The sequence below is a fragment of the Microtus pennsylvanicus genome, chromosome 4 (genome assembly GCF_037038515.1).
Source record: "Microtus pennsylvanicus isolate mMicPen1 chromosome 4, mMicPen1.hap1, whole genome shotgun sequence".
NCBI classification, from domain to species: Eukaryota; Metazoa; Chordata; class Mammalia; order Rodentia; family Cricetidae; genus Microtus; species Microtus pennsylvanicus.
Window position 1 is genome coordinate 9,431,777 of NC_134582.1, and position 26,030 is coordinate 9,457,806.

The 26,030-nt window shown below is 44.9% G+C and overlaps 1 protein-coding gene across 1 annotated transcript in view; it reads left to right on the forward strand.

The window, feature by feature from the left end:
- Nucleotides 1-1,571: 1,571 nt before the first annotated feature.
- Slc14a2 (solute carrier family 14 member 2) overlaps nucleotides 1,572-26,030 on the forward strand; it is a 50,317-nt gene continuing 25,858 nt past the window's right edge. Inside the window, exons 1-9 of the mRNA XM_075970802.1 lie at nucleotides 1,572-1,745; nucleotides 3,571-3,751; nucleotides 4,763-4,952; nucleotides 10,273-10,401; nucleotides 14,302-14,494; nucleotides 21,567-21,714; nucleotides 22,833-22,967; nucleotides 23,320-23,369; nucleotides 23,903-24,077. Of these exons, the coding sequence (XP_075826917.1) occupies nucleotides 1,572-1,745; nucleotides 3,571-3,751; nucleotides 4,763-4,952; nucleotides 10,273-10,401; nucleotides 14,302-14,494; nucleotides 21,567-21,714; nucleotides 22,833-22,967; nucleotides 23,320-23,369; nucleotides 23,903-24,077 (1,375 nt within the window). The remainder of the gene's footprint in view (nucleotides 1,746-3,570; nucleotides 3,752-4,762; nucleotides 4,953-10,272; nucleotides 10,402-14,301; nucleotides 14,495-21,566; nucleotides 21,715-22,832; nucleotides 22,968-23,319; nucleotides 23,370-23,902; nucleotides 24,078-26,030) is intronic.

The following is a 26,030-nucleotide window of genomic DNA, read 5'->3' on the forward strand; positions in this document are numbered from 1 at the left end:
AGGGCCACTTGGGCAAGTGAGTTGAAAGAACAAGAGATAGGCGCCAGAAGAGAGGTACGACTTTGAGAGTTCATATAGGAATAATTCCAAATCCACGCTTTGACTGTGGCAACTGCGACTGGAGAGATTAAATGGAAACAATTCCCGAAGATGAGAAGCCAGAGAAGAAGCAACGGGCATTGAATTAGAGTCAGGAGGAAGATGCCTGGTTGGGCCACCTAAAGCCGTCCTCAGCAAAGGCTTTAGGTGCTCTAACCAGGCATATTAGTTAAGTTAGTAAGAGCAATGAGCATCTAGAGAGGAGATGCTCAGTGTGAGCCACAGGGAAGACGGCTACTGTGCACACACGGGGAACGGTCGTCTGGAAGCAACTGTAGAGGAAGAGAATGGAAATGACCAGGGAAATGACGCTGATGCAAGGACAGACACGCCTTGATCCCTTCCAGAAAGGACTAGTGCGAACCTGGAGCAGCACCTGTGATAACAAGCGTGAGGAAGAGATCTGCAGTCTGTGTCCTGAGCAGACGTCCTAAAACTCAGATGAGGCAATGAAGAGCAATGGGGAAAAGCTAAAGAATAGCGAGAGGCGACTGTATACAGGTTCAAAGCCACTCTCAGAATACAGGAAAGTAAATAAAGACGTGCAGAAGGTTGAGGATGCCAAAGAGGAATAGATAGAATAATCGAATGGGAGAGAGAGATGTTATGTGTGCCATTACCAGAGGCAGCGAGATAAAACAAGAAACTGGAGGCCTGCAGCAAAGGGCGTTCCTGGAGCAAGCCATGGCACAGCCCCAGCCTTAGCAGTGAAGGAGAAAGGAGGCCCACATGGAAGGGAAAGACCACAGCTTCCAATAGAGCATGCCAGGGCTTTGTCTCTGTGTCACTCCGAGGAAGGACAAAAAGAAAGAGACAAGAACAGTCACAGGGGACATGGGGGAAAGAAGGGGAATTAGAGGCCAACTGAACCAACATGCTTTCTCTGGCAACACAGAAAATGAGTTCCATTTAGACCCCACAGAAATCGCCAACTGACTACCACGTAGAGATAGCACAATGGACCACATGAATGCTGGAGAAATATATATATTAAAAAGAACAGAGACTTGGCCTACATTCAGGTAAACCTTTACAACACAAAAGGACTTTGTTCTGAACATGGAAGAATAGGAGTATTTTTAAGGTAACGCTATTGTGGATGGAGCGTTGGCCTCAGGATCTTCTGGAAGCACCAGCTATAGGTACATAAAGCCCTACTTGGGTCTGGGGATCTAACTCAATTGGCAGAGTGTTTTACTAGCATGCTCAAAACATTGGATCATAATCCTGTAATCTCACAGTTCAAAGGGTAGAAACAGGAAGATTCGACCCTTGGCCAAGGTCATGCTTGGCCAAGTTCAAGGCCAGCCTCGGTGACATGAGAGTCCATCTTTAAAATTTATCTATATTCCATTTCTGTCACTTCTTACCCCTCCAGGTCAGATGCGAGGCCTCCCCATGTGTCTGCCTGACCTTAGCCAAGTCCCCTGTGCCCATCTATCTGTCCTTTCTCATTCTCTCTTTCCAGGAAGATGAGTGACCACCCGCTGAAGGAGATGTCTGAGAGCAACAGGAGCCCTCTCCTGCCAGAGCCTCTTTCCAGCAGATACAAACTATATGAGTCAGAACTAAGCAGCCCTACCTGGCCTTCCAGCCCCCAGGATACACACCCAGCCCTTCCCCTGCTGGAAATGCCTGAAGAAAAGGTGAGCCTGACCCCACTCCCCGCTAAGATGGTTCTTGAGTAGTCAATCAGAGAGCAAGGGAGTGAATGATGATTTCAATTCTGGTATATTTCCATGTGGATTTTAGGATCATAGTTTCCATTTCTAAAGGAAAAGAAAAGATGACAAGCTTTGATGGGAATTATATTAAATCTGTATATAAATTTGAGAACTATTTCCATTGCAATAAGACTAAATTTTCCAATCCATGAACATGGGCTATCTTTCCATGTATTTTGAGCTTTATTTTCTTTTATGGAGTTTTCAATGGGTAGCATTTGCACATTTTTTAAATTTATTCACAAATATGTTCTTCTTTTTATTCTATCATGAATAAAATTATTTTATTAATTTTAATTTTAGATTTTTAAATGTCAGGGCATAAAGATAAATTTGATTTGTATCTCTATTCTGTAACTTTGCTAAACTTATTCAGACTTCTAATAAGACCTTTGCAGATACCTTAAGAATTTTCTATACAAAAGAACATGCAGGTAGGGATACAACCTATATTTAACATTTTTCTTTACAATCTGTTCCTTTTGTCTCCTTTTCTTTGCCTGTTTGTTTGTGCTAGAACACAATGTTGAATAGTCATAACAAGAGCAGACGTCTTTGTTTTGTGTTTGATCTTAGAGACAGAGGTTTCTAACCTTTCACTATTACATGTAGTATCACTCAGGGTCTTTAGTAAATGTCTTCCATCAAACTTAGAAACTTTTCATCTATTCCTAGTTCATTGAGAACCAACCACATTTCAAATGCTCACTAGATGCTTGTCTTAAGAACTACCATATTGAAAAACATGACTTTAAAGAAAGAAGCCTCCTTGGCCAAGTGTTACACATGTGAAATTGAGGAGCAGATGAACTGGGGCGAGGGAAATAATCCATCATTATATCTACCAATCCCCAATTGGCATTTACCTCAATTACAAATAATATAAGCAAGGAGTGGTAGTCACATTAATAGTACCTGAGATTTCTATCCAAGCTGACATAGGCCAGATTCCCCAGGAACTGGACTTACATAAAGATTTACAAGAAAGAAGTTTCCTGGGGTGTGCCTTGGGGAGCCACACTTATAGGTGAGAAAGGGCAGTAGGACTAGGCCAGAGGAGAAACTGAACCGTGATACAGCCATAGTAAAGACCAAAGTTGCTCTGGTGATGGATCTGAGCTAGCCTGAGATACAGAACCGCCCTGAGCTGGAGGGAGAAGGTCCCACACACCCACACATCACTGACTTTAAGCTTTAGAGCCATTACATAGAATGTTTACCTATGGATCACAATTATTTTAAATTCTATAATCACTGCATTTCAATATAATTTTCTTTGTACTTATTTTGTTTTAAGCATTTCTAACTACTCATTATGGAAAGAAGTCCATAAGCATCATTAAACTGCCAAGAGGAACCCTTGTCACAATCATTAAGAAAACCTTGTGTGCAGAGCCTGAAATAGTCCTGGGATGGGCAGGTTCACGCTGGGGACAGCTTTAGGCAGTAGGTGTAAGTCTCATCTTTTCCCTCATGATCCCACATCTCTATCAGAATCCCTGACAGGGCCCTCTGTTCCCAATTTCCCTACTTTCAAAGGACATCATTTAAAACTGTATTTGCTAACATGTGCTCACAATGCCAGCACTCAGGAGACAGAGTGGAGAGGATTGAGAGTACAAGGCAGCTTACCGAGCCTTACAGTGAGTTCAAGGACAGCCTGGGCTACCAATGAGACCCTGTCTCAAAGAAAGATCAATACACGAAAGGCATGCCACTTAATAGTTTCTCCTTTCTTTCCATAAAGGATCTCCGACCACCTGATGAAGACAGCCACATCGTGAAAATCCAAAGACCCAATGAAAGGAGCAAAAGGAGAGAAAGTGAGGTGTCCCGCAGGGCTTCCGCAGCCCAGGGAGGCTTCAGCTTCTTCCAAACTGTGGGCTATCTCACTGGTGACATGAAGGAATGCAATAGCTGGCTGAAAGGTAAGCAAGTGTCCAAGGGAGAGCAAGGGGCAGTTCAGAGACAGCCTCTCCTCCAACCTGGCCAACGAAGCTGTTCCCTCTCTCTCTCACAGCAGGGACAGACACAGAGAGGGGAAGTTGAGTTGACCCCAGGTGGGCATGAACCCAATTAGCCTGTCCTTCCCTTTTAGAATTAATACATTTCATTGATTTCAGTCCTTTGCCAGTCATTCATCCCTGTGCGGAACTGATAGAGGGCAAACAAATTAGTGACATACGATCCATTTCCCCGAATAAACTGCCTGGCCATTCCTCCACTTCCCCCACAGCCATTCATGATGCCTATTATGTGCCAAGAAAAGATCGGCATCTCCCTCTCCCAGCTCCAGGATTCTTTCCTTTTCACCTCTTTCTGAACTTTAATGCTTTAGCAAACACCACATTCTCCCCACCAGTCCCTACCTGCCCCCCACCAGCGTGGTTGTCCTGGAAACCACACCAGAGGAGGCAGAACACATGTCCCCTCTCCTACACCTGGCTTCGTCTAGGCCCCAATTCAATAATGATTTTCACAGCTGGGCTCTAACAATTTCTTTTCCAACATCCCTTATTGACGCGACTTTCTCTGCTGCTCAGATACCAGCCCTCAACTGAGTCACACAGCACTACACAATGTGGGACTTTGCTTCCCTCCCCACCTCTTCCCCTGGACCAATAAATTTCCCATGGAATGCTCCTGGGGCTCCTTGCCAACCAAGCCAATGGCTGGAACTCCTTTAAATTGGTCTCAGCGTGTTCCCTCAGTTTGTATGGCAAAAACTACCACCCGCTGGAGACCAATTGCTGGGCCACTCAGAGCCTTGGGCTGAGTGCCAACACCCACTCCCAACCCCTTCATTCTCCCACCCCAGGCCAGGCTGGATGAGGAGAAATACCCTGGCTTGTGCATCTCTGTGCACCTCCGTTCCCATGCCAACCAGTAGTCTGATATACAGGCTGTACCCTGCTGATGACGCTGTCTATCTCTTGCAGATAAGCCCCTGGTCCTCCAGTTCCTAGACTGGGTCTTACGGGGAGCAGCTCAGGTGGTGTTTGTCAACAACCCCCTTAGTGGACTCATCATCTTCATAGGGCTCCTGATCCAGAATCCCTGGTGGACAATTGCTGGGGCCCTGGGGACAGTGGTCTCCACCTTAACTGCCCTTGCCTTAAGCCAGGACAGGTAAGTGCTCTCTATGGACCTAGTGCATGGTGCATGGCAGACAGGTGAAGTGTTTGATTTAGTTGTAGTCTAAGACTGTGCTTTCCTTTTCTGGCCACCCAGACCTGAATAATCACATAGAAACTATAGTAATTACAACAGTTTGGCCAATGGCTCAGGCATATTTCTAGCTAACTCTCACATCTTAAATTAACCCATTTCTATTAGTCTATGTATTCCCATGTGGCCATGGTATTACCTCATTTTCTACGTGTCTTGTTTCCTGGCAGCTGGCTTGCATCTTGCTTCTTCAGCAACTACATGGCATCTGCCTGACTCTGCTTTCTTTCTCCCTGCATTCAGTTTAGTTTTCCCTCCTACCTATGTTCTGCCCTGCCATAGGCCAAAGTAGCTTCTTTATTAACCAATGGTAATAAAACATATTCACAGCATACAGACAGAATCCCACATCATCTCCCTTTTCTGCCTAAACAAAAAGGAGGGTTTTAACTTTAATATAGTAAAATTACATATAACAAAACAGGAATCAAGAAAGATTTACACTTAATAAATTTAGTCCATTTGTATCCAGAAAGTTTCACATCTAATTTATCTTTTATCATAACTAAGGAAAACTATAACTATACTATCTGTCTTCAACTCCATCAAAGACCCCAGAAGGATATAATATTACCTAAATAAACAGGAAGTGCATTGTAGGCAACTTCCAAAACTCTAGAATTGATAGAAACATCTTGCTGCCTGGACAGTTACCCAAAGTTCTTTTTAATGTTGGGGCATCCATCTTCAACCTATAGGCCCATAGTATCTGGCAGACTTTTCCATGAAGCAGGTAATTTGAAAATCTGTTCTACCTTTTACTGGCAAAGTTCAAAGAGTGATCAGCCACTTTTTTGTTGTTGTTGTTGTTGTTGTTGTTGTTGTTGTTGTTGTTGTTGTTTTGGAGAAACAGAAGCAATGGGAAGACACATGGAGGCAGCCTGGCTGGTGGGAAACCAAGTAACACTAACAAATAGCATCTTGTAGAATTCGACTCTCTTCGGACTTTGTTAGATGTTGCTCTGACATTCATTCCCCCAAACTTTCCTGATGTTCAGAACCATCTGGGGCATGACTTGAAGAAATTCACTTCAGTACTACCCACTTCCCTCCAACCTGTAAATATTCTCACTCGATGGATCTGATGAAAGACAATCTTTTCTTGCTGCAATGACTAATTTTTTATTGAGCACTTACTGTGTGCTAAGCACATATTTTATTACATTTTGATCTATTATTTGAACACTTACAAGTTATGTTCTTCTGGGATAGGCATATAACTAGCAGGAATAACTAGCAGGAAGCATTGGTCTGTTCAGCTTTATTAAGACTTATGCAAGAAATATGTGTACCAAGAAATAGCATATCCTTCACAGAAGAAACCCCTGATGTGCCCATACCCATCACAACAGCACCGTATTCCTCTGGTGACACTCACCGAGACCATCCTCCTGCATTATCCTCTCTTGCTCTGGCTAGAACATGCCTTGAAATGTTTTATCTATCACAAATAACGTGACTGGGAGCCTTTTGTGCACAGATTTTGGTACATGTTTGCTCCATTTTGGGAAGCGACTTTTCAGTCTCCCAGGAACTTCTTATGATTTAAGAAATCTGGAAAATAAATACTAGATTATCCCATATCTTATGCTTTTCAATTTGGGGTCTGCAGATCTTGAGCCATCAGTAATTTTTTTAATTAAACCACTCAGTAAAACACAACAGATTAAAGTTATTGGTGCGGAGTGGAAGTAAATATAAATTTTTGTTATATCTGTGGTACGAGAACTAGATCATACTATAAAATAGATTTCTTTACAGTGGGTTTCTCAAGAACAATTTTTACCAGCGTGCCTGAATATTTGTGACTCTCAACATCACAACCAGAAGTAGCCAATGGGTGAAACAGAGACTGTATTTTATAATTGAGGGACAAAGGAAGAGCAGACGCAAGGTCCCGCCTAAGTTACTGTGTCTGACTGATAGGACATAGGCTGGCCCACACCATAAAGTTCGCTTAGGCTCCAAGCCATGGGGCTGTTGTCATTGCACCTGTATAGTGTGGCCCTAGACTTAGAAGGAAGGCCCAGAAGAGCAGTGACCAGAGAGCATTAAGCCATCAGCACATCCTGCTTCCTCTAGGCCCTGCTAACCTTCCAGAGTCCACCGAGGTAAATGCATCTATCAGCTTGTCCCCAAGAGGTTGTCCCCACACATCCCAGTGGCCTTGAAGGACCACTCCAATCTTAGCAGCAGTAAGGCCACTAGAAGTTGTATTCTTGAGTGTGCAGGTCTGGTGAGCTACTTGATAATCTACTCCTATCAAGGTTGAGTGTCTGCTTCAGCCAGTGGGCCTCAGTTCTCTTTCCAATTAACCCGCCATTGTATGAGGGGCTGGCATAGAACCCTTTCCTTACTGATTGTGCTGTCTAGTTTTATGTCAGCTTGACTTATGCTAACATTATCAGAGAAGAGGGGGCCTCAGTTGACAAAATGCCTCCACAAAATTAAGTTGTAGCAAGCCTGTAAGGCATTTTCTTAATTAGTAATTGATTTAGCAAGGTCCAGCCCAGGGTGGGTGATGTCATCCCTGGGATTGTGGTCCTGGGTTCTATCAGAAAGCAGGCTGAGCAATCCATGGGAAGCAAGACAGAAAGTAGCCCCTCCCATGGCCTCTACATCAGCTCCTGCCTCCAGGTTCCTGCCCTAGTTGAGGACCTGCCCTGACTTCCTTTGATGATGAGCTGTGATGCAGAAGAGTAAATTGAATAAACCTGTTCTTCCCAACTTGCTTTTTGGTCATGGTGTTCATCACAGCAGTAGAAACCCTAACAAGATACTGTTTTACCAAAATTCACTGGAACTGACCTTGAGGCCATTCAGCCCACTGCTGTCCTCATTTTGTAACCTCAGACAAGCATGCCCAGCTTAGCGTCATCACTCTTGCCTGTAAAAACCTGTAGCTTATGGTAGATGAGCCCAAGTCCCAACTCCCGAACTGTTCCAAGAGTCACTTCGTTCACTACTACTTCCACCAGAGGAGGTACACACTGGGCCCACCTCATCCCCCAAAATACTAAGATTAGAAATCATCAAACAGAAACCCAAGCCCTGAACGTGACTTCTAAAACCTTAGTTAATGTCCCTTTCCTACCAAGAGTTTGCTTAGCACCAGTTTGTCTCTGTAATTCCTACTAACTCTTATTTCCCTGTCTACTTCCATCATTCCTCCAAGTCTCCCTCCTCTGGGATGACTCCCTAATTAGTCTCCATGAACTTTGAACCCTTTGTCTCTGAACAACTACACAACATATGCAAACTATCATATCATCAGCAAATAGTGAGAGTTTGACTTCTTTTCCAATTCGTATCCCCTTGATCTCCTTTTGGTATCTTATTGCTCTAGCTAGGACCTCAAAAACTATATTGAATAGATATGGAGAAAGAGGACAACCTTGTCTTGTTCCTGATTTCAGTGGGATCGCTGTGAGTTTCTCTCCTTTTAGCTTGATGTTGGCTGTTTATTATGTTTAGGTATGTTCCTTGTATCTCTGCTGTCTCCAAGACCTTTGTCATGAAGGGATGTTGTATTTTGTTGAAGGCTTTTTTCAGCATCTAAGGAGATGATCATGTGGTTTTTGTTTTTCAGTTTGTTTATATGGTGGATTACACTGACAAATTTTTATATGTTGAGCCATCCCTGCATCTCTGGAATAAAGCCTACTTGATCATGGTGGATGATGGTTCTGATGTGTTCTTGGATTCTATTTGCCAATATTTAGTATTTTTGGATAAATGTTCATGAGTGAGATTGGTCTGTAATTCTTTCTTATATTATGTGGTTTGGGTATCAGGGTAGTTGTAGCCTCATAAAAAGAGTTTGGCAATGTTCCTTCTATTTCTATTGTGTGGAACAATTTGAGGAGTATTTGTATTAGTTCTTCTTTGAAAATCTTACAGAATTCTGGTGAAAACCATCAGGCGCTGGGCTTTTTTGTTTTTTTGTTTTGTTTTGTTTTGTTTTTGGAGACTTTTGCAGTTATAGGTGTGGGGTTTTTTGGAAATTTAAAAAACATGTTTTTAAGAGGATAAAGTAAAACTACTATGAAAAGTACCAGAAAGGGGTTGATTCAGGGGAGGTGAAGAAAAAAACTGAATAAAAAAAAATGAGGAGTTTGGGTGACTTTCTTCTATGTCCTTGAAAATTAGAGACTGCCGTGTCTATGCAGGGATAGGAGAGCCGGATGGGTCTCAACCATCTTTCATGTGCTGTGCTCTGTAACCGTGCTGAGCCTGTGTGGTGCGTCTCATGTCTAATGCCGTCTAATGTCTGCTGGACCTGTCTTCATGTTAGAAGTTTCTCTTATTTCTGTATCTCTGCTAGCCAAAATGAGGTGCGTAGCTCATGGATTACACGAGCTCTTTTCACCTCTGAGAGTCCCCAGTTCATAACCCCTGGGGTGGCTAATATTCTGGCTGGAAGGTGTCTCCCTCGTATGCTGAAAGTAATGGAAGCAACTGCGGCCTTGGTTCCTACAGAAGTAGGCCTATCTTTTGACTGTCGGAACGCGCTAAGCAGCAGTGGTCCTGCTAGAGGGGTGAGACTAATCGAACTCAGTGTGCTGGAGCATCAGAATGCTCCGACTCCACACCGCCAACAGGTGTCAGCCTACCAACCTGAGACTCAAAGGCCAGAATTATTCTCAGTCCATGAGGTCTGCTCCCAGACAACATGGTTGGTGGACTCCCTTCCCCTAAACACCACACCGCCTTTGGGGAGAGTTCAGCATGTCGGTGTCAACCCCTCCCGCCACACAACTATCTCATGGGGCTGGGGTTAATATAGATTCTGTACCGGCTTTCCGACTTACGATTTCTTCTTTTTATAAGCCAACACACACACACACACACACACACACACACTATTGTGAAAAATAGGTTCCCTCTCAAGATGGCATCCACTACAGCCCCAAGCCAGAGAAATTTCTCTCTACCACTGATCCTGTCCTGCCAGAGAGCCATGACTTATCCTCAGCCATCTTGACACTCTTTATTTTTTTTTATTTCTGAAGCATTCCTCTCTTTGGAAATGCTTTATTTTCTACTTTACCCTGACGCTTCTCCTGCTGGGCCATCTACACTTCTAGTCCGCCATCTTGCCCAGAGCCTCACTCTCCATCTGTTATTAAGGGATCATCTAAGTCATGCAGATTCTAGAGTTTCAGTGAAAGCTGGACATGCACCACCAAATGCTAAAGCAAAATATTTCCACCCCACCCAGGTCCACCATCGCCTCTGGACTCCATGGCTACAATGGGATGCTGGTGGGACTGCTGGTGGCCGTGTACTCAGAGAAGTTAGACTACTACTGGTGGCTTCTGCTTCCTGTGACCTTCGCCTCCATGGCCTGGTGAGGTACCTCCCTATTTCTGCTCACAGAGATGCTCACTCGGCAGGGATGGGACGCATGCACTTGTGTAGCCCAGTGTCTCTCCATAAGCAGATGACTTTGTCTAGCAAGATACCATGATAATCCATAATAAATTCATGATTTCAGAAGCAATACAATGGGGTTAAGTGGAAATATGGATTACCGGAGACCCTGTAGAGCAATAAAAGACCACATGTTTTATTGAGTTGTTAATCTTCCTTCATAAATAATAAAGGCTGACATTTATTTAATAGTTCGTAAGCACCAGGCACAGTGCTAAGCAAGGTGGGGTTATATTTGGTCCCAGCTTGCAGAGAGAAGACTAAGACATAGAAAAAGTAAGTAACTCATTCCAGGTCAGACGGTCAGAGTTTTTGAGGCTGGCTTTCTGAATCTAGAATCTGCATTATTAAACTCCAGCCTACATGGGAATCACCCACTGTGGGGCCTAACTAAGCCTTCGAATCTAAAAACTCACTCGTGATAGAATCAAGAGGCCTTCTTGGAACAGGAGGTTGGGATGCAAAGCACAGTCTTTGAGCTGGAACTTTCATCTGAGAGCTTTTTCAAGAGGGAAGAGGTAGGAGCAGAGGTGAAGAGGTGCATGCAGAGGATGCTTAGCCGTTCACACGGACGATCTTAATTCTGTCTGAATCTGAAGAGGGTGAGTAACGTGTCCAAATGGTCCAATAGCAGGCCGGCTACCGTGTGAGCCTGCATCTCCAACTTTTCACGTGACAGGTCTATACCACCCTGCTCTCAACCCCTCTCAGACATGGTGATTTATTATTCCTGTTCTCAGCAATAAATCAGACGTGGTGATTTATTTGTAACATCTCCAAGAAGTAAATGTCTTCCTTAGGTCTCAAAGTCTGGAGTTACTAAAACCAGTTAGTTCAATTTAGCTTAAGTAGTTTCATTGCTTTTCAGTGGCGCTCGCAAATAAATTACTGCATTAGGCATTCGAGGAGATTTATTTTTCTTCTTGGGGTTTCTATCTTCCTTGATGCACTGGGACAAAAGATAAGACGGTCATTTCTGTGGGGGGTTTTCTTAATGCTCCCCGCATGTTCTCCAGTGAGGAGCAGGGCTCATACTCATTTGCATGCATTTGTTTTTAAACTACAGAGATTCAAGCCCTCAACACAGCCCCTCCGCCATATGGCACCGGGTGGCTGCTTAGACTTCAATGCCCCTAACCCCCATTTCCCAAATTAAAAGGCAGAAAATACTGACTCTTGCTCCAGGCGGAACTCTGAACCACCTTCTACTCTGGTGTATTCATTCATCCATTCATGCAGCCCTTGGAATTCGGTTCTTTTAGCCCGGGGATCATAGCGCTATTTTCAAGATTCATCCAATAATCTGAGTGCCTGCGATTATTCACTGAGCACAGGGATTGATAAGTGTGGATAAGGAGGAACTTCTACTCTCTTGGCTTTATGTGTTTTTTCTTTATTAACTAGTTTATAGGAGGTAAACTTATAAACCAGCAAATAAAATTCCTTCATGATGTGTTTAGTGCTTTGAGAGAAGCGAGAGTGCCTCCAGACATGGACGGTCAGGGAAGACACGTTGCAGATGCGAAGTTTGGCCACCACTCATACGACAGGAAGGCACGTACCAACTAAAGGTCTAGGTGAAGGATGCTTCAGATAAAAGACTCCAAATGCAGAATGGGATGCGTCCAAGAAATAGAGGCAAGAGCAGAGAGACTGAGGCCCTGAGAGGGATGGAGATGTGGCAGGGGGTGAAAGGAGAGTAGATGACGTGGGGCCCTAGCACAATATGCATCCAATAAATATTCTGGCTTTTATTACATCTGTGATAAAAATGGAACGCAGTTACAAGGTTTGAATTAGAGCAATGATGTAAACTCAAAGCTAAATAAGCTTCACCACCTACAAAATGGAGAATGGATTTAGACAGAGCAAGAGTGGTTTCATAATCCTAATAATTTGCTAAAAAGATCCACAGAGACAGGAATGCTTGGACTAGAGCGAGGTCCATGAATATTGCCAGAAAAGACTGGGTTTCTGGTTTATTTAAGGAAGACAAAGGCAACAAGACTTTCTAAGAAGATGGCAATAGGAAAAAATTCGGGGGAGAATATCCAATATACAATTGTAACAATTGTAAATTGTACATGGGTCATGGAGATGTCTAAGAGCAAAACAGGGAGACAGAAGCAAACTTCTTTCTAGACACAGAGTGTGTTAGACTTCCAAGCAGAGGTGTTGAGACAAATGGACATAAAAATCTAGAAGCTAATAAGAGTCAAATTTGAAAGCCAAAAGCACATACAAGGTGTTTCATTTAGGGGACTAAAGAATACCACCCAAAGGAGAAGATGGAAGAAAGAAAGAATCCAAGTCAGAACCAAGGAATCTCCCAATTGGCTGTCTGGCAGAAAAGAGGGAATGTCATGGAAGGGAAATTGATTGAGAAGGAGCAAGCGAGCAGCAATCTAAGAGAGCTCAATGCCGTGGTAGCCCACACAGAAAGTATTTCCATACAGGGCAAGATTCCAACTTCATATTAGGAGAGGTGGGGGGGGAGGGGCTGTGAACTCGCCAGGTGAGACGTCATTTGGTGAACCTGATGAGAGCCATGTCTGTGCTGATTTGAGAACACACACCTGACTGAATGGGGTGCAGGGACGATAGGAGCAGGAGGCTGGGATGACAGAGCGGCCAGTCTGAGGAACGCTGCTGTGGAACAGCAGGCTTGGGAAGGAGTGGGTGCCGAGTCAAAGGGAGACAGCATCTGGAGTAGACACTGCGAAAGTGTACCTACCATAGCCTGACAGGAACGGTCGGAGAAAAAGAGGTCTGTGCTGCAGAGACTGTCACGAGAGTGAAGACCTTGAGATGAATCCAAACCAAAGAGCAGGGGCAGGAGCTGATCTGACGAAGGAGTGGGGACACTTCCATTAGATGTGGGAGGCAGAGAGGCAATGTGGGGCAAAGCTGGCAGGGCGTGGGTTTCTATGGTCGAGAAAATGGACTATTTCCCATGCCATCACTTTTTTATGAAGTAAATAAAACCTTGCGGTTGACCCAGACAGAAAGAAATGCAGACAGTAAGAATTCAAAGAGAAAAGCAAATACGAGGCAGCTCTCGGTGTATTAGAGTTAGTTCAGGCAGGCCTGACTGCCCACGTGAGAGCCATGGCCACTAATTAAAGACAGGCCGTGCTACCAGGTCATGGAGCTTTCTGCCTTCTCTAGCTGCCTCTGAGCTGAGAGATGTGTGGGGTATCAGGAGTGGCTAATCCCTTCCAGGGAAGGCTGAAGCTGGGGGAAATTCATTTCTTAGCATTGCTCACTTAGTCTGCTTTATAAGAGCCTGGATTTGCATTCAGCTCCATCCGTGTCCAAGATCCATGCTCTTTCCCAGGAATAGGCCAGAGGCCAAGAAGGCAGAGTAAGCAAACAACTCAAGATTCTGTTTTGTCTAGCAGTTCCCAGAGTGGCTCCCGGAGTCCAATCCCTCTCATTGCCTACATGTCCTAGTATCATCCATCTAGAAGGTCAGACCCGAAAAAATGCTGCCACAGCCCCAGGCAATAGCTGGTGCACATCTGGATGAGCCAAAGGCAATAATGGCATTTTATAGAGGTCATGTTTTGTTTGGTTTCCTCAGTTGAGGAAACAAAAACGTATTTAAACCATTTCAGAAGGTATTCCATTCAAAGTATTGTATTTTTATTTTGCTTCTTCAAACTGAGAAGCTTATTTCCAATCCTAACTCAGCGAACCACCAGAATCCCAAAGGCAGCACAGAGATGGAGATGGCAGATGGTCCAATGGCCAGAGGTAAGACAGAGTCAGCTTAAGGGTAATCAGGGTGATGATGCTTTCTCTCTTCTCCCTTCAGCCCAGTTATTTCCAGTGCCCTGAGCAGCATCTTCACCAAGTGGGACGTGCCAATCTTCACACTGCCCTTCAATATTGTCTTAACGCTGTACCTGGCAGCCACAGGCCCCTACAACCTCTTCTTCCCCTCAGCGCTTGTCGAGCCTGTGTCTTCCGTTCCCAATATCTCCTGGACAGAGATTGAAATGCCTTTGGTGAGTTGCCCAGTGGCAATGAGTCAAAAACTCTGGGCTATACTGTGGACCCTTTCACTTGCCAGCTGATGTGTTAGCCAGGTTCCATCCTTCATTAGAAAGCAGATGGGGTGGGTCCATGGTGATGCATACTTTTAATTCTAGCATTCAGAGGAGGTAGAGGCAGGTGGGTCTCTATGAGTTTGAGGCCAGCCTGGTCTACATAGGGCTCTCTAGGCCAATTGGGACTGCATAATGAGAACCTGTCTCAAAAAGAGAGGCGGGGAGAGAAAGAAAGAAAGAAAGAAAGAAAGAAAGAAAGAAAGAAAGAAAGAAAGAAAGAAAGAAAGAAAGAAGCCAGATGATGGCCTCAGCATAGACCGGAATGGCTTGCAGCCACACCCATACATTCAGCAAGTCTCTACTAGACATCTAGCTCATGCCTGAAATTCTCAGATTCCAAGAATACACTTGAAAGAAGCCAATTATGAGACCTACATTCTACACAAGAAAAGAGACAACTCTTTTACTCCTCGGGAACTTTAGTCAATGTCTAGAAATGTGTTTTATTGTCAAGCATGACCAGTGGTTAGTTTGGCTCGGTTTGCAGAGTACATGACAAGCGTATATGAAGCCCTGGGTTCAGCCCTAAGCACCATATAAAGCTAGTGTAGAGGCACATGATTGCAATCCAACACTTGGAAGATGGAGGCAAAAGAAGCAGGTCATCCTCAACACCATATCAACCTTGAGGCCAGCCTGCATAACATGTCTTTAAAAAGAGGAAGGAAGGGAAGAAGGGGAGAAGGAGGGAAAGGGAGATTAAGAAGTGAATACTAGACCAGCGAGCTAGTTTAGCAGGGGAAAATGGTTGCCATGCACATCTGATAATCTAAGCTCATATGAGTTCAGCCCTCAAAACACATACTAGGGGGAAATAACCAAATTCCAGGGCTTGCTTTCGTCTGACCGTCACACATGTGCTGTGACACACACACATACCTATCACGCACACACACACACAATACTGGCATCCAGTGAGTAGAATCCATATATACTATTAAAGATCCTACAGTGTACAGAACAGTCACCACTCCCCCAGCAAAGAATTAGATAAACTGGGATGCTGGTAGAGCCAGAATGGAGGGTTTTCTTTATAACCAGCTTACAAATGTGCATGCTCATTGACTTTCCTGATGTTTGCACATAAGGATATAGGAACATGATAAAAATCTACCGTAAGAGTCTGAAAGTATGTAGAATTATAAAACCTTAGCCTTGTCACCAAACATAGAAATAGCCACCAGCTAGTACTTTTGTATCATGTATAATACTTTAACGTTGTATAAATGCAAGCTGAATATGATTATGTATCAACACTATCCTACACCCTTACTATATTAACTCATTCTACTCTGCAGGAATTACAGGGTGATACCTGATTAAGTATTTTACCGTTACTTCCAATTTACAAATGAGGAAACTGAGGCACTGAGGCACTGAGGAAGCTGTCCAAGGTCACAACCTGCAACTAGCACCTAGCTTAACACCTAGGCAAGTGTTGCAGAATCCTAACTTTGAACCACCATCCCATACTCCAGCCTGGACATGTGTTCTCAGCCTGGGACAATCATATGCTAAAACTTCCTGCTTCCCAGAATGCCCACAGGTCGGGGCAATCATCATATGCTAAAATTCACTGCTTCCCGGAAAGGTCTGCTTAGCACCAGGTCCCTTTAGTTAAAGACTTGCTCCACCCTGGCCTTGAAAATCCATCTCCCTTTACGTACGACCCACACTTCTAGCTCTGAGTATCTCAGATTTGCCTACGTCAAAGTTTTTTCAGTGTTTGAAAATAACCCAAGTCCTCAGCTAGAAACAGGTTTGCCATCCAGCCATAGCTACTGTGGCTTCTGCTGGTGCTCAGCTCCATCACCCCTGGGTCTTCTAGAGACAGTCTCACAAAACCCTGCCTTTGCAGGAAGGCTCAGCTCCAGAGGCAAAAGGAAAAGGAAGAAAAGCTAGACCCATTGTCAATGTTCAGCCGTCTGACCAGCAAGAGGAACACACACACGTGTGTGTGCGCACACACACATGAGTTAACCCCAGGCTCATGATGGCATAACCTAGAGAGTAGTGATAACCAAGGAAGGCCTCAGCCCACATGCAAGGCCAGACACCTCAGTGCTGTGGTAGCCAGTGTGGTATGGGTCACAGAGCAAAGAAGCCTGCCTACACACAGCAAACGGTTGAACACAAATCTGGGTACCTCGTCATCCAAGTTCACCCTCTCACCTGCCAAAATCTGCTACTCTTGACAACCAGCAAATTCTCCTCTCCGCCCACACACACACCCCGTCTTGAAAAGTCAATTCCATTTTGCTTTTACCCTGCAAAAGAGGGGAGGACCGGCTTCCTCCTTGGCTAAGCAGCCGGTGGGTCCCTGAGAACCACAAGAGGAAGGCAGGTGCTCGGTAAATTTCCACTGTTCACCTGACTGCCCTTTACCTTGGGTGTCTGCTGTAGCAGGGAGCGGCAGCAGTGCGCAGTTCACAAGCTAAAACATGGATCCCCGCAGTGGAGGCGCTTCGCTCCGAACTCAGGCTCTGTCCCAGGACACTGTCCCCTCAGCCCTCTCATTCTTGACCGTGTAGGCTTACAACCTGTGTTCCCAGATGGAAACATGGAAGCTGGTCTCAGCATTCCACATTCTTCAGGTGCGGCCATGTCATCGGACATCCGCTGACACTTCCGGTTCACGTCTTCCCGGTCCTTGGAGACAAGACTGGGCCCCAGGCCCACCCCACCATCCCTTCCATACGCTTGTGACAAAGTGCAGCTGTGAAAAGCCTCTCATTAGGAAACAAGAGATTCCAACACTTGAGAGTTCTCTGTGAGAACTTTTTACTCCCTAAAGAAATCAGACGTTCTAAAACCAAATCCTGTAGCTGATGACAAAACCCTGAGACGGACAAAGCAATTGTCCACATCTGCAGCAGGTGATCTATGAATCCAGTAGAAACCAAACCACTGCTTGCAGCCAGGGAAGCTCCCTGCTTGTCATTGGATGCCCGGTGGAGAAGCCAGGAGGTTTTATTACTTAAAGCTCCCCTGGGTGCCAATGGACACAACGTTTGAGAATCACTAGGCAATCTGTGTATAGTTATTAAACACCTGTTGTATGCTCAGCCACAAAGGGCTCTGGTCTCTTAGACTCATACGACCTAATACAGAAAAGAACTACAGAATCTTTTTTCTTCTTTTCCTTTTGTTGAAAATAGGAATTTTTTCCCTCACATACTATATCCTTATTATGGTTTCTGCTCCCTCTACTCCTCCCATACCCCCCCACCTCCTCTCCCATCCTGATCCACTCCATTTCTGTCTCTCATCAGAAAACAAGCAGGCTCTTAGGAGATGATAATAAATAAAATATTAGATAAAACAAAAACAAACACATCCAAACGGGACAAAACAAACAGAAGGAAAGAGCCCAAGAAAAGGCACAAGAAGCAAACCCACTTAGGAATCCCATAAAAACACTAATGTGGAAGCCATAATATGTGCACAGAGGACCTGGTGCAGACCCTGCAGGCCCTGGGCATGCTGCCTCCGTCTCTGTGAGTTCATCTGAGCTTTGCTCGTGTTGATTTAGAAGGCCTTGTTCTCTTGGCGTCCTCCATCCCCTCTGGCTTTTATCTTCTTTCTGTCTCCTCTTCTACAAGGTTTGAGTCATGAGGGGAGGAAGCTGATGGAGACACCCCCTTTAGGGCTGTCTGTTCCAAGGCCTCCCCCTCGCTGCATAATGTTGAGCGGTGCATTTCTGTGTTTGTTCATCTGCTTCAGGAGGAAGATTCTCTGATGATGGCTGAGCAAGGCACTGGTCTGTGTGTGTAGAAGAATGTCATTAGGAGTCATTTGATTGCGATAGATAGATAGATGATAGATAGATAGATAGATAGATAGATAGATAGATAGATAGATAGATGGTAAATAGATGATAGATAGATAGATAGATAGATAGATAGATAGATAGATAGATGATAGATAGCTAGATAGATGATAGATAGATAGATAGATAGATAGATAGATGATAGATAGATAGATAGATAGATAGATAGACAGACAGATAGATGATAGATAGATAGATGATAGATAGGTAGATAGATAGATGATAGATAGATAGATAGATAGATAGATAGATAGATAGATAGATAGATGATAGATAGATAGATAGATAATAGATAGATAGATGATAGATAGATAGATAGATAGATAGATAGACAGATGATAGATAGATAGATAGATAGATAGATAGATAGATAGATAGATAGATAGATAGATGATAGACAGACAGATAGATTAACAATGGATGGTATTTGGTTTATTTGTCTCTGGGTTTTCCAGATCAAGTTCTTGGTCACCCAGTCAGTGTCAGGTATGGGTTCCCTCTCGTGGAGTGGACCGTAAGTCCAATTAGATATTGGCTGGTTCCTCTCACAAGCTTTGTAACACCATTGCCCTGTATATCTTGCAGGCAGGACACCATTGTAGATCAAATGATTTGTGGCTGGGCTGGTGTTTATGCTTCTCTTTTGGTAGCATGCAGAATAACTCCCTTGTCAAAGATGCTAGAGCATATGGTGAAGGCTCTGTGTAAGCACCAGCTCAACTTTTCCACATTCAGTGGGTTGTGTAGATGTTAACTTCAGTAAAGGGGCATTGCCGTCAGCTCGTGCAGAGCAACCTATAGTCTTTTGCAATACCCAGGGTTGTTTGAAGATTCCCATGGGATCCTTTTGGCCAACAGTTCAATTAGATGTAACCCAATCCTGGTACTGAAAGCTTCATTTGGTGACAGGAAAGGGCCAGTTGGGGCTCTGTCTCCCCCGTTATTTGATGATTTCATTTAGATCACCTTCCAGTATGTATATATTTTAGGAAACTTCTACTGTGTTAGGTTTCCAATACTACCCCTCGAATGGCTGTTGGGGAATATTGTTTTAAGGTGTGTTACTTTTGTTTATGCTGCATTTAACTCCGTGAAGCTGTGTTACTGTGCCTGCCTAAAACACCTGAGGGTCCTAATAAAGAGATGGACAGCCAATAGCAAGGCAGGAGTAAGGATAGGCGGGGTTGGTGGGCAGAGAGGATAAATAGAAAGAGAAACAAGAGGGAAGCAAGGAGAGAACAAGGAGAAGATGCTAGGGGCCAGCTACACAGCAGCCATGGAGGAAGAAGAGTGGAAGTGAGATTACAGCAGTCAGAGAAGGAGAAAGCCCAGAGAAAGGGTAGACAGGATAATTTAAGCTTAGGAAAGCCGAATAGAAATAAGTCCAGCTAAGGCTGGGCATTCCTAACTAAGAACAAGCCTCCATGTGTGATTTATTTGGGAGCTGGGTAGTGTCCCCTCCAAAAAAGAGTAAAAAGCCAAAAGAGTAAAAAAACTACAAAAACCCTTAAATTTTAGCTATTTCTTTCCTAATTCTCTGCCTTTCCCTTCTCCCTCCCCATTTAATCCTCCAGTTCCATTACGGCCTCATTTATCCATAACTATCTATTCTATTTTTCTTTCCTACAGAGATCTATCTGCTCCTCCCCGCACCAGTCCCTTACTCTGTACCTAACCTCTGTGGTTCTGTGGACTACAGCTTGGTTATTGACTTAACAGCTAATATCCACATATAAACAAATGCATGCCATATTTGTCTTTCTGGGTCTGAGATACTTCGCTCAGGATGATTTTTTCTATTTTCACCCATTTATCTGAGAATTTAATGGTTTCAGTTTTTAAATGGCTAAACAATACTCCATTGTGTAAATGTACCACATTTTTCTTTATCCATTCTTCTGTTGAGAGATGTCTAAGTTTTTCCATTTTTGGCTATTATAAATGGAGTAGCAATGAACATCATCAAGCAAGCTTCTCTGTGGTAGGATGAAGCAACCTTTGGGAATATGCCCAAGAGGGGTGCAGCTTGACCTTGAGTAGATCCATTCCCATCTTCCTGATCAATCACTACACTGATTTTGGTAGGGGTGTACAAGTTAGCATTCCCGCCGGGCGGTGGTGGTGCACGCCTTTAATCCCAGCACTTGGGAGGCAGAGGCAGGCCTCTGTGAGTTCGAGGCCAGCCTGGTCTAGAAAAGCTAGTTCCAGGACAGGAACCAAAAAGCTACAGAGAAACCCTGTCTCGAAAATAAAAAAAAAAAAAACGCAAGTTAGCATTCCCACCAGCAATAGATGAGTGTCCCCTTACTCCACACGTTCACTAGCATGAGCTGTCACTAAAACTAGAGAATTGTTCTAATTATTTAGATGTATGCATCTTATATGTGTGAGTGTTTTACCTGCATGGATGTGTATGAGCCACAAGCATGTCTAGTGTCTATGGAGTTCAGAAGAGGGTACTGGATCCCATGGAGTAGGAATTAGAGACAGCAGTGAACATTATGTGTGTCCTGAAAACCAAACTCAGGTCCTCTGCAAGAACCACAAATAGTCTTAGCTACTGAGCCATCTCTCTGTCACCCTAGGATTTTAAATTTGCAAGGCCATTAGCTAGGCCAAGCTCCCTCAAACAGGACAAGCCAATAGTGTCTTGAAAAGGCCTTAGACTAGGAGTCAACTCCAAAGGCTCTGCACACTACACTCGTCATTTCTCAAATCATTCGTGAGAACAGCCTAGAATACTCGCAATATTTCCAGAACATTCCTAGGACTTCCAGAAGTCTATAGGAAATACCCTGGTGCCTTATACCCTGGTGGCAATCTAGGAAGGAAGTGCATTCTGGCCCCCTCCAGGTTCCTCCCCTCAGAGTAAAAGCCATGTGTTCCCCAGAAGCAGTCATGCCCAGCACTGTTAGGGGCTCCACCTGACTGCATGATGGATGCTGGATGCCAGGTAGGTGGTGGAGTGAGGAAGTATTTGTTCCAGCTTGTGCCTTCCTTCCCCCATTCTCTCTCACGCTGGAGGGCCCAGCCATCCTTCTGTTCCCCTTCATTACCCACGGGCCTGGTTTTGGCCCTGATGCCTGGGTTTTGCATTATCTGCCCCCCTCTCCAGTGACCTGCTTTCTGTTGACTTTGCAGCTGTTACAAACCATTCCTGTTGGGGTTGGCCAGGTTTATGGCTGTGACAACCCCTGGACAGGTGGCATGATCCTGGTGGCCCTGTTTATCTCCTCCCCACTCATCTGCTTGCACGCAGCCATAGGGTCCATCGTGGGGCTGCTAGCAGGTAAGAAGAACCCCGGTTCTGTAGGGAAATCTCTAGAGTTGTTACCCTTGCCCACTTTCCTCAGCACACAGCAACCATCCCAGACTTGTCTTTACTTGAGTTTAAACACTGTCAGGGGTAGGGTGTCTATTTTTCTCTTCCTTGAGCCTCCTCCAGAGAGAGCAGATTGAAGTTAACAGAACATGTGGAGAAATGCAAAAAGGCCCTCGGTATAGAGCCCAGCAGCGGAGGGAGCTGGAGGAGGGGAGCAGTGATGACCCAAGCTGGGGTACGCGTGGTCCAGCACTTGGAAGTTTCGGGCAAGCTAAAGGAAAGCTTCCCTAAAATTGGACTGGCATTTCTGAAGTGTAATTCCATATTCTACACATATGTATATGTATGCACACACATTTATATATGGATATGCTCTTTCCCACAATAGAGTCAGAAAATGGGGTAGGGGACCCTGGGAGTCAAGGACTATTTTTGAATTATTCTAATGTTTTGCCAAGACCTTTGGGAACAGAACTTTCCAAAAAAGAATCGTAATTGGAAATCATTTTAAATTCATCAAAATTACAAAGCGGCAACGCAAGAAGCACTCACTCATTACCCAGATTTTACCTGCTGTTCCCACTGGCCCCTGAGGCTCTGACATGCCTATGTCTATGGCCATCTACTCGTCTCGGGACTTATTTGTTCTGAACCCTCTGAAACAGGATTGAAACTGCTGATGATGCAGCTGCTTGGACTGAAGACGGGTGCTAATGTCCCTTCCTAGGCTGCTCCTTATCCCAGATGTCATCACACACGTGTGCATGCACACGCACACACACGCACGCACACATGCATGCATGCATAACCACACGCACACATGCATGCAGAAACACACCTGTGTGTACATATGAATATACACGCACACAGGCACACTTCTACACACCACTGTGTGAACCCAGGACTCCCTCACTGTTTGACTTCCTGTGATGACTGGCTATTTACTGATAAACAGCTGATAAACAGAGCTGTAGGTCTATGGTGAATGACAGGACAGAGGCCACCTTGAGGCCTGGCAGCGGCCGTGGGAAGGCCTCTCTTCTGTGGCCCAAAGTTACCCAGAAATACCACACCTTCTTTCATAGCACTGACTATGGCCACACCCTTTGAGACCATCTACATGGGCCTTTGGAGCTACAACTGTGTCCTCTCCTGTATCGCTATCGGAGGCATGTTCTACGCCCTCACCTGGCAGACGCATGTGCTGGCACTTGTCTGTGGTAGGTTTTTAAGAAAGTGACAACCAAGCCCCTCTGGCTGGTCTTCTATTGGTTGTATGCCTGTGCTAACTTGTTAGAACTGGTGGAGACAAGATGAGAAGGGACTATCAACCCTATGAAAAGTCACGATAAAAGTGGGGAGAGGATCAAAGGATACACAAGCTCCAACTTCTGACCTCAGAGAATGCATAGTCGGGAGAAATAGCTGCAAAGTAAAGACTAGCATCCGGTAAATGCTGGTGTTGGCCGCCAGGGTTGTAGCAAAGCCAGCTCTGGGTCTGGACCATCCTGGTTTACTAGGCAGTGGCTGAAGGAGAAGGATGCTGACTCTGCTGGTCTTCTTCCTCCACAGCCCTGTTCTGTGCATATATGGGAGCGGCCATCTCCAACATGATGGCAGTGGTAAGTCTGGGCTAGCTGGATACCTACCTAAAGTCTTTCTCCCCATCAGAACTTCTGGGCACTTGGGGGCTTAGAGAAGACTGGAAATGGCATAGGGTTAATAGAATCTGGTTCTTCACCCAGTGTGTGTGTGTCAAGGTTTATCCATGATTCATCCAAAGGAGAACTCTTTGCATGTCTTTCTACACTTTGTGTGTGTGTCTGTGTGTGTATGTGTGTGTGTGTCTGTGTGTCTGTGTGTCTGTGTTTATATGTTGAAAGAGCAGTGGAGAACAGGGACAGACAAATAGCTCTCTAAGGCTGGGAGTCAGAACCATTCAGGCCCAGCATTAAAGGATTCTGAGTTTACCCAAAGAGAACAACACCTCAAATCTTTGATCAGCTCCTCTAACACTGAGTCCAGAAACACTAACGCTTCACGTGGCAGAAGGCAGGGCGCCCTGTGCTCAATTCCTATCATATCCATCTCCCCGGGTTTCTGGCCCAACACAGGAGCCTGGAAACATTCTTCTATCTCCTGTTTCAATTTGCAGGTTGGCCTGCCACCAGGCACCTGGGCCTTCTGCCTCTCCACCCTCACCTTCCTTCTCCTGACGAGCAACAACCCTGGCATCTACAAGCTCCCGCTCAGCAAAGTCACCTACCCCGAGGCCAACCGCATCTACTTCCTGACCCTGAAGAGCAATGAAGAAGAGAAGTCCCCCAATGGTGACTAGCCCAGCTCCAAGCAGAAATGCGCTTGCCTGCCTCCCTGTGCTCTCAACTCTGGGCCAATCAACTTAGCCCGCTTCCTTCGCCTCTCCTTGCACCTGCATCGAATCAAACACACTGGGCCCTCCAAACCCTGAAGCTGATTTGCTCCTCTGCCCAGATCTTTATAACTACCCATGGTGCAACCTTAAAGGAAGCTGGGACACCCGTGCTGGTGTTGGAAGTGAGGAGTCTGATTTACATGTTGTTGGCATAAAACAAAATCGTTGCTTAGTCTTTGGAGAGGAGAGGTGGGAGAGGACACTGGCATGTCTAAAACAATAGATGTTACAGAACTGGCCTTGCGGAGTGGTTCCTAGAGGGGCAGAGCAGAGACACGTGAGGGCATGTGGTAAGAAGTAAAGGCACCCTAGTTTAGAGTTGGGGTTGATGGGCACAAAGAGCTTCCCACAGAAGAGGGCTTTCGTGGTAATAAAATAGTCAAACATGGAAAGCTGGAGCTCCTGGGAATACGCATAAGGCATCTTGAACCTTCAAGCTTTCCCTGCCGCTAGCAGTTAGATAGCTTCCCCGGCACTTGAGATATAAGCCTATTTCTTCATCATGTATAAAGAAAATACCTAATAACTAATCCTAAGATGTTCCACCTCTCCCAGTCTGAGACCCTAAAGCCTGTATAGATAGCCATTCTCTCTTCCCCCTCCCTAATGCTCACTTCTAAAAGACTGGTATTTGGGGATAGTCATCATTTTTAATAACATGCCTCTTGTTTTTGCTAGAATCCTAGTCAAGCCCATGTCGTGCCTGTCCCTTTGAATTCCCCGCCAATCCCAAACATTGACTTCTGATCATTCCTTACGCCTATATTCACCATCCTGTCTTGCAAACGTGTGCTCGTCCATGTGTTACTCCTTTAGAAGGCTTCCTTAGGGCTCTTCTTCAAATAAGACCTGAAAGAAGACAGGTTATAGGTTCTCCAGCTCTTCACGTGACCACGTCTGGACATGGGATCCCCAGTAGTCCATAAATGTCGTTTCATTTCCTATCTCTATTCCAAATTAGAAACATGATTCATTTTTCTTTGATAAATAACCTTCCTTCCTAGTTGTGTGTTCTGTTTATAAACTTGAGCCCACATGTCCTTTTGTATCAATCTACCTTTCAGCCTGTAAACCCAAGTCTCTCTTCCCCTCAGAGGGTTGCTCCAACCATTGGCGTGATTGCCCGTGGTCTCCCCTTCCTAGCTCTGACTCACGTTTTTCCCCACCCCACTGTTAATCCTCCGTGACCGCTGTTCCAAGCCACTTACCTCCCCTTCACAGTTTTCACCATTGGTCTTTTGCTCTGTTCTGAGGTATTTCTTCCCCGTCAGCTACCAGCCATGGGTTCATTCCTGCAATTTAGCAGGTGCTAAGAACTTGGGGTTCAGAAATCAAAGCTTGGGTTCTATGAAACCTTTGGGGTTGGAGATGCACTTGAACTGCCGTGTATGTTCATAATTTTTGGTTGTCTGTTTCCTCTTGCCTTTGAAATCTATGTGACCCCAACTTCATCCCATTCCCCCTAATCTCATTCCAGCTGGGCTTTCATGTTGGTGACCATGTACTATCTGCCAATGCTCAGAGCCTGAGAATTCTGCCTTGTGGTCTGACCATATTTGATCATTCACCCAGAAGACTTTTTTAATACAGAATTATTAATATGTTACTCAACCTTGAGCTTGACAATAAACCAGGAGAGAATCAGCCCCATCCCTGCCTTCAAGGAATTTGTTTTATGGGGACTTGCCTGGCCAGCTGAATAGCATCACCTGAGACAAAGATGCTGGCCAGACAGCCCGAGTGCAATTAAGTTCACAGCACCCGTTTTTATAGCGAGGCACTTACCTGATCGGTAAGGACTCCAGGAAAATTTCTATGCCTATTCTCCTCCTGCCCCCAATGTTTCCCA